This window comes from Chinchilla lanigera, unplaced genomic scaffold, assembly GCF_000276665.1.
Source record: "Chinchilla lanigera isolate Chin_1 unplaced genomic scaffold, ChiLan1.0 scaffold00067, whole genome shotgun sequence".
Taxonomy (NCBI): domain Eukaryota; kingdom Metazoa; phylum Chordata; class Mammalia; order Rodentia; family Chinchillidae; genus Chinchilla; species Chinchilla lanigera.
Window position 1 is genome coordinate 10,193,076 of NW_004955468.1, and position 7,928 is coordinate 10,201,003.

A 7,928-nucleotide genomic window follows, 5' to 3' on the forward strand; every position below is an offset into this window, starting at 1 on the left:
AAAGAGTCAGTCTGGAAGTCAGGCCCACAGGGGAAATGAAAGATGGAGTAGGAACACCAGGAGGTGGGAGGTAAATGTTTTCATGGATACAAAATTTCTATGAGGAAGAGATTTCTATGAGGAGAGAGGAAGTCACTGCTACACAGTACAGAGGAAAAAGTGCTGCTAAACTCAGAGATCAAACACAAGCTGAGAGACAGGAGTCTTCTCTCAGTGAAATGCTGCTCCTGACACTGGCATTGTTTGCAGTTCTCTTCTCAGCTGGAGACACTCGAGATGGTAAGAAGAACTCGGGAAGCTTCTAGCATTTGTGCAGGGCTCTGCACAAAGGCAGGCTGTGCTTACCCAGGTGCATCGATGCTCTGAGCCCTCTTGACTCAAGGTGTCCTCCACCATTCTGGAGGTTGGCGCTGGAGCCTGAGGCTCTGGAGCTCTCAGATGGGTCAGGTGTTGTACTTTCTACAGGTTCTGAGTCTTGTTCTCTTTCCTTCCTGCTTCTTTCTTTGTCTTCATTATGTTATGCTTCCTTTCTCCACAGCCTTCCCGGAGCTGACTTCTTTCCATGTCATCCAAATCTCATCCTTTTTCAACAGTACCTGGGTACAAAATCGAGGCTCAGGCTGGTTGGGAGATATGCAGATCCATGGCTGGGACAGTGACTCAGGCAGTATCATACTACTGAAGCCCTGGTCTAAAGGCAACTTCAGCAATGATGAAATTTTGGAGATGGAGGAGCTGTTTCGAGTGTACTTCTTGGGATTCGTCAGAGAAATCCAGGAACGTAGCAGCGATTTCCAGATGGAATGTGAGCCCATTCCTTAAGTTGAGGGGCAGGGGATTCTCAATTATTTCTATCCTCTCTTGCTTCAGACCACTGCCCCATCTTGTCCTTCCACCTCCTCCCACCTTCACCCAACTGCTTGTTCTAGAGCAGTGTCCTGCCACGCTCTACACTTCACTAGGTGTTCTGATTTTTGCTGCCTCTGCACTCATCTCTGACAGATTAAGGGCACCGCTTTGTGACCAGTCCCTGGTTTTTCTCATGGGCACTTGCTCCTTACTTTCCCATACTGTGTCTTTGCAACAAAAGTGTGGCTTCCTTCTCTCATCCTTCCTTTCCACCTTCTCCTACCTGTGCTTTCCTCTCCAGGTCACCCAGTGTTTCCTTTGGGAATGTTGTACTTGTGATTCCCTTGTACCTTCCTTACCATCTGCCTCTCTTTCCCCATCTTACCACCATACACTTTATATATTTTACCCTCTCTGCATACCACTCTTCAGTTTAATTTCTTGAGTGTTTCTAAGTGCTGTCATGATTTCAATTTGGAGCACCTCCCTCTTTTTCTTTACTGTGTAATAATCTCTCTGGTTTATTTCTCCACAGACCCCTTTGAGATCCAGGGCATAGCAGGCTGTGAGTTGCAGTCTGGAGGTGCTTTTCAAAGCTTCTTGATGGCAGGTTTAGGGGGCCTGGATTTCCTGAGCTTCAAGAATTATTCATGTTGGCCAGCCCCAGAAGGTGGCACCAGGGCACAGAAGATCTGTGCATTAATCTCACAGTACAAAGGAATTTGTGATACTGTGGAAAATCTCCTCATAAAAACTTGCCCCAGATATCTGATGGGTGTCCTAGATGCAGGGAAGGCAGATCTGCAGAAGCAAGGTTAGTCCTGTTCTGTTTCACTTGTATTACTTCCTTTAATTCCCAATTGGAACGTACTAGAAGTTCTTGCTCACCAGCTCATCTCACTCTGAAAGTGTAAAAGAAACAATGTCCAAAGCTGTGGATTTTCTGAGTTAATTGCTCTGAGTAGAGTTATTGTGTGACACTCTCTTTACCTGTTCTTGCACCAGTGAAGCCTGAGGCCTGGCTGTCCCAGGGACCGAACCCTAGGCCTGGCCATCTGCAACTGGTGTGTCATGTTTCTGGCTTCCATCCAAAGCCCGTGTGGGTGATGTGGATGCGGGGTGAGCAGGAGCAGCCTGAAACTCAGAGAGGGGACGTCCTGCCCAATGCTGATGACACATGGTATCTCCAAGTGACCCTGGATGTGGCAGCTGAGGAGGCCGCTGGGCTGTCTTGCCGAGTGAAGCACAGCAGTCTGGGAGGGCAGGACATCGTCCTCCACTGGGGTGAGAAAGGATGAGCCTCAGGTTCGAAATGGTGGGAGATTGTTTTAGTGTTAAATGAAGGGAATAAGTGAGGCAGTGACAATGAGAAGAAGAGAGGTTTATTGGTGGAAAATAGAGGTTGGAAAGAGGAAAGGCACTTAGAGAATAAAGGATACATATGTGGACTAAGGAAGGAGTGGGGATACGTGTGTATGATTTGACATGACACTTTCTGTCCTCTTTCCTAATTGCCAGGACACTCCATCTCTATTGGCTGGATTATTTTGGCAGTAATACTGCCCTCTTTGATCATTTTGCTCTTCTTTGTATTATGGTTTTATAGGCGCTGGTAAGTTTTTATTTTTGTAAGCATTTATTTTTCCATACGCTTTCCTACCCTTTTTGCCTTTTGCCTAATTTCAGCACATTAGCATCCATCTTTCCCCTGGTCCTCTCCTATTACCTTTAATCCCTTGCTTAAAACAAATTCATAAAATTGTGATAAAATACACATCTTTACCATTTTGTTAAACAAGGTTTTAGTTTTTTAAGTACATTCATACTCTTTTTGGCGACTATTGCTCTCTTGCATCTCCAGTATTAGTTCCATCTTGCAAAACAGAAACTGGTTTCCCATTAAACGTCATCATTTTCCTCCTTTAGGGTCTGGTCATGGTCATTCTGCTTTCAACCTCTGCAAATTTTACTATTCAAGGTGTCTCAAATAATAGCATCATACAACATTTGCCTTTTCTTCCCTGGTCTCTTTCACTTAGCATTATGTTCTCAAGGTTCATCCATTTTATATCTTATGTCAGACTTTCCCTCCCACTTATAATTTTCCATTGCATGAAACACACCACCTTTTACATGTCAACTCATCCATTTGTGGGTACTCTGGCTGGTTCTACTGTATAACGCTGCTCTGAATGTATATATTTGCTGGTACCTCTTATTTAGTTTTTTCTTTTCTTTTCTTTTCTTTTTTTTTTGCTTTTGTTCTTACAGGTCATATGAGGACATCTTGTGATCTCTCACTATCTCATCTCTACGAGTTAGAATTAGTTCCAGGATGTCCAGAAACTTGAATTGTCAGTCCATGAGTCAGTGCTCTTACATTACATCAAATATACATCATTTTGATCATGTCAAAGTTTCAATTTATTCTGAACTACATCACAGTGTGTACATCAACTAAAGAGACGTGATTATATTTTGAGATTGTATCAATAATGTGCCCAGATTTTACCCTTATCAGGTGTATTTTATACTTCTTAGGGTGACACTGTGTTTTATATCTTTTATTCTGTTAATGTATTGAATTACATTTATTTTCAAATGGGGAAATAAAATTATGAGTTTCTAGCTTATCTGTATTGTTCATAATCTATGTATGTGGATTCAATCTGGGAATATTTTGTTTAGCATTGTTGTCTATCTTCATTTAATTCTAGCTATGTCCTTGTCAGGTATTGGTATTAAAGATTCTTTGACATCACAAAATAATCTCAAAACTTTTTTGTTTTTAGTCTCAGAGTGTGGGGCAAACTTTGTAGGTGTACATTTTTCTTTTCTGAATAATTTTGTAGCATTAAATTGTGAAATCCTATGTACTGGAAAACATTTTAGAAATGTTTCAAATTTTTGGTCAGTTATTAAAAAATCAATCTAACCCTATTTGTATTTTCAGATATGTTTGTGTGTGTGTTTATGTGTGTGAGAGTGTTTTGGTAAGTTGTGCTTTACAACTATACTCTAGAAGTTATTAAAATTACCCAATTTTGTCAAAAGCTTGTTTATATTTCCTCTGTAGTATATCAGTGCCAATAGGATTTATCATTATTTCATCTTGAAATTATTATTTTTTCTCTTTCCCCTTTACAGTCTTTTTTTTCCATCTTGACAAGATTTTAGCAATTTTTTGAGGTTCTTAAGAGCTAACTCTTGGCTTTTTTTCCTGTTATCATAGTAATTTTGTTGCTTCTCCTTTCTTTGTAATTTAATTGCTTTCCTATTACTATTTTTACCATTGTGTTTGCATTTGTGTTCTGAATCCTAACGTTTACTTTAAGCATGGGTCTAGCTGCATAGCCTTTATCTGGGTTTCTGGGAACCCATCTATCTAGTGAATGACCTTGAAGCACCTCATGAATACTGTACTGTTAATTTTAATCCTCTGTCTTTGTTGGACTAGTCTCAGTACACTTTGTAATTGCAATTTCTTGATACCTTATTTATTAAGAATTAGTATTTCTGAATTTCTAGACATAGAGGAATTTTCTGGTAATATTTTAAGTCATTGATTTACCTTAATTCTCTTGTGTTAGAAAATATATTTTTATAGTTTCTGCTTTATGACATTTGTTCCTATTTTCAAGAACAAAGATATTTTGAAATTGATGCTCCACAGTGACTAGAAAAGACTAATTTTCTATTGTTAAGATTTTGAATTTTAAGTATACCAGTTAGGCCACTATTACTAATTATGTTTTGTGAGTTTTACACAGATTTGTTGCTTTGTTTCTGTTATCATTCTCCTAGGTACATGAAAAGTTTCACCATAAAAATTGTACTTTGCATAATATATTCTTTGTTCTATCTTTCGCATTATAGTTTAGAGGCTATCATATTACATGCATAGCTGTTATTTAGAAACATTCTTCTTTGTCATGAATCTGTTCCTTTAACTATTAATATATATCCTTGCAACTAAGGTGATTTTTTGGATTACTACAGACATGCCAATTTCTTTCAGTTAGTGTTTCCATAATTTAATTTTTTCTTTCAAATTTCTAAACTTTGGAGTTAATTGCATGTGGCATGTTTCTTGGGCATAATATGTATAAGCTAATTTAATTCATTTCAACAATCTTTGTCCTTTTTGTTAAGATATTAATTTTAATATATTTATTCATATGTTTGAGTTTACATATACCATCTACTTTCTTGTTTTTCTTTCTCCCTTTTATCCCCTTTCCTTTATCCTCTGTTTTCTGCCTACTTTGGATCAAGTATTTTTAATTCAGAAAGTTGTTCTTTTCGTTCTAACTGGGATTTAATTTTTTTACTATTCTATTTTTTTTTTTTTTTTTTTTTTTTTTCTGGTCCCGACAATTGAACTCACGACGTTGTGATTGCCAGGCAGGCGCTGTGCCATTGAGCTAAATCGCTAGCCCTCTACTATTCTGTTTTGGTTATTCTATACACTGCTTCTCATCCTAAACATTAAATTATGCAAATTAAAATTTTACCACCTTTTACTAATTCAGTGACCTTACAACATTAATATCATCTATCCACTTCCTGACTATGTGTTATTGTAGTTATGCATTTAAATTAATAACTTTTGTAAATTTAGCTTCAGAATACTTTCTAAGCATAACAAACTCAGTAAATATTCAGTTTGATTTAGTTGTTCTTTCTCTTGTTCTACAGTTACAATTGGGTACCCACAGGGTCTACTGACCTTAGAACAGGAATTGGAATTACTCAAATCTGGATTTCAATCATTTCTGAAGGCTGTTCTCTATTTTTGTCTATTTTTGCTTCACTTTACACTTACATCATGGGGATTTAGGATGCAAGTATTTATGGTTGCTCCCTGAACTTTAGGTGTTTACCAGGGTTTTTCTTTCTGTGTAAGCCTGTTATTCAAGATTTTGTTTCTGGGGACCTCTGCCTCTGTGGGTTACTATGCTCAGCCTCTCTCCTCTGGGTACTTCCTTTGGAATTTGCAGATTCCTATAGGAGAAGGGATGTGGTCTCAGAGGGGCTTCTCTCTTTTATAGAGCTTCTCTCATTCTCTGGACCAAGGTCCTCTAATTTCTCATGGTCTTGATAGCTCTCAGGTGTCATCAGATAAATTATATTTCAGAATCTACTACTATCTGGGCAAAGTAGGACAGAGTTTTCTAAATGATATGATCTACTATTACCAGAAGTGAAATTCTGGTATTATTTTAAAAGCCATTAAAGTTGGTTAGCCTCTGTGGTGTCACAAGTGACAAATATTGCTGGTATTTAACATTTGAATAGCATTTTCTTGTGCATATCTGCTACATTTTAAAATATACTAGTGAAATATATCAGGCACAGAAAAACAAGCACTGTATATCACTTACATATGGAACCAAAAGTCATGCAAAAAGAGAGATGAATGGTATCTTCCAGGAGCTGATAAAAGGGGAAATGGAAACATACTGGTCAAAGTGTAGGTAGTTTCAGTTGTGCAAAAGAAGATTTGAAGACGTAAAGAGTAGCAATATGAACATTAATAATGGTATTACATTGTATATTTAAAAGTTGCCAAGCACATAGATCTTAACTGTTCTCACAGAAAAAAACAAGGATGAACAACTATTTAAGGTGCTAGAAATGTTAACTAGCTCCATGGTGGTTAGCATTTAATAATGCATACATAATAAAAACCCATATTTTGTACATAATTATATTCAGTTTTATTTGAAAAATATACTTTAATAAAGTTCAAAAGGAAACAAAAATATGAATAAATATTAAAGGAATATAAACATAAACAAACCTGAAAATAAATATCTATCCAAGAACTTGTCACTAATCATGGAAATAAGTCAAAAGAGAAAGAAAAAGTCTTGTTTGAGGTCTTTGAAAAAAATTAAGGAAAATATAACATTCCTTTACATTATATAAATGTACAGAAATATTACTTTAAAACTGCTTTAAGGAATTCCTCCAATACTATTTCCTTACATATGAAGATTGAACTGTCCAAGTCAATATTTTGTTACATGTTTCTAGAGAATTTCCAGTTTGGGCAATAGGTTAAAAAATGGGGGGATCTGGCAATGTCACTGCTGCAGGCAGCCTAAAAGTGCAGAGGGTAGCATTTCAGAAGAGGACAGGAGGTTAAACACATGGAAAACCTGTTCATTGAAATGACAGGTAAAACTTTGCCAATTTTGAGAAAAGTAGGACATACAGATAGAGGAGGACTAAATAACTCCAAATAGAATTGACCAAATGGGTTGTCAATGTAGCATATCAAGTCTAAAGTTTTAAATGTTCCCTGGTAGGAGAATATTCTAAAAACTAACAAAATAAAATCATCAAGTCACATTAATAAATTCCAATTAAATTAATTCTAGATTTATCAACAGACATTTTATAGGAAAGGAAAGGAGAAAGGAATAGGACAGAGAAAGGAATAGGAGAACATATTCAAATTTCTAAAAAATAATTTCCAACAAAAATACTATACCCAGAAAAGCTACTTTTCAGAAATGAAGGAGAAATAAAGACTTCTTCAGACAAATGAAAATGAAGTAATTCTTCACCACCAGAGTTTTCTTTAAAAATTGTTAAGGGAGTCCTATATCTTGCAGAAAAAGAAAGAAAAATGCCATTATGAAGACATATAAAAATATAAATCTCACTAGAAGAGAAGATACACAATAAAGATAAAACCACCAAAATAAAAAAAAATTCAAATCAACAAGAAGATGCAACTAAAGACCATACTCATAAGTGAAATAAATTTGGCCCTCATATGTAAATAGTATACTGTATCCCTGTTGTAGGAACCTGAAAGAGTAAGTAAAACTCAAAACATACGATAGATGATATGAAAGGGAAAGAAATTTCTCAAAGGAAGGAACAACTGAGAAGAGGGAAAGAAGAAAAAAGAAAGAAGGCAAAAATATCTCTATCTTCATCTATCTCTATCTATCTATCTATCTATCTATCTATCTATCATCTATCTATCATCTATCTATCTATCTAAATATATTTGAATAGCTGGGATAACCATACTGCTGATGTTTGATGGTATATTGAAAGGA

At 36.4% G+C, this 7,928-nt stretch overlaps 1 protein-coding gene across 2 annotated transcripts; it reads left to right on the forward strand.

Moving 5' to 3' along the window:
* The first annotated feature begins 218 nt into the window (after window positions 1–218).
* LOC102024105 (T-cell surface glycoprotein CD1b2-like) lies at window positions 219–3,142 on the forward strand. 2 transcript variants are annotated; one of them, XM_005400147.1, is made up of 7 exons: window positions 219–279; window positions 432–442; window positions 550–805; window positions 1,385–1,663; window positions 1,855–2,133; window positions 2,368–2,461; window positions 3,121–3,142. In XM_005400147.1, exons 1-7 carry the CDS (start codon window positions 219–221, stop codon window positions 3,140–3,142), a joined length of 1,002 nt encoding a protein of 333 aa, XP_005400204.1. The 2 variants fall into 2 exon arrangements, with proteins under 2 accessions (XP_005400204.1, XP_005400203.1); XM_005400146.1 differs by lacking the exon at window positions 432–442 and having other exon boundaries at window positions 539–805.
* Window positions 3,143–7,928: the final 4,786 nt, after the last annotated feature.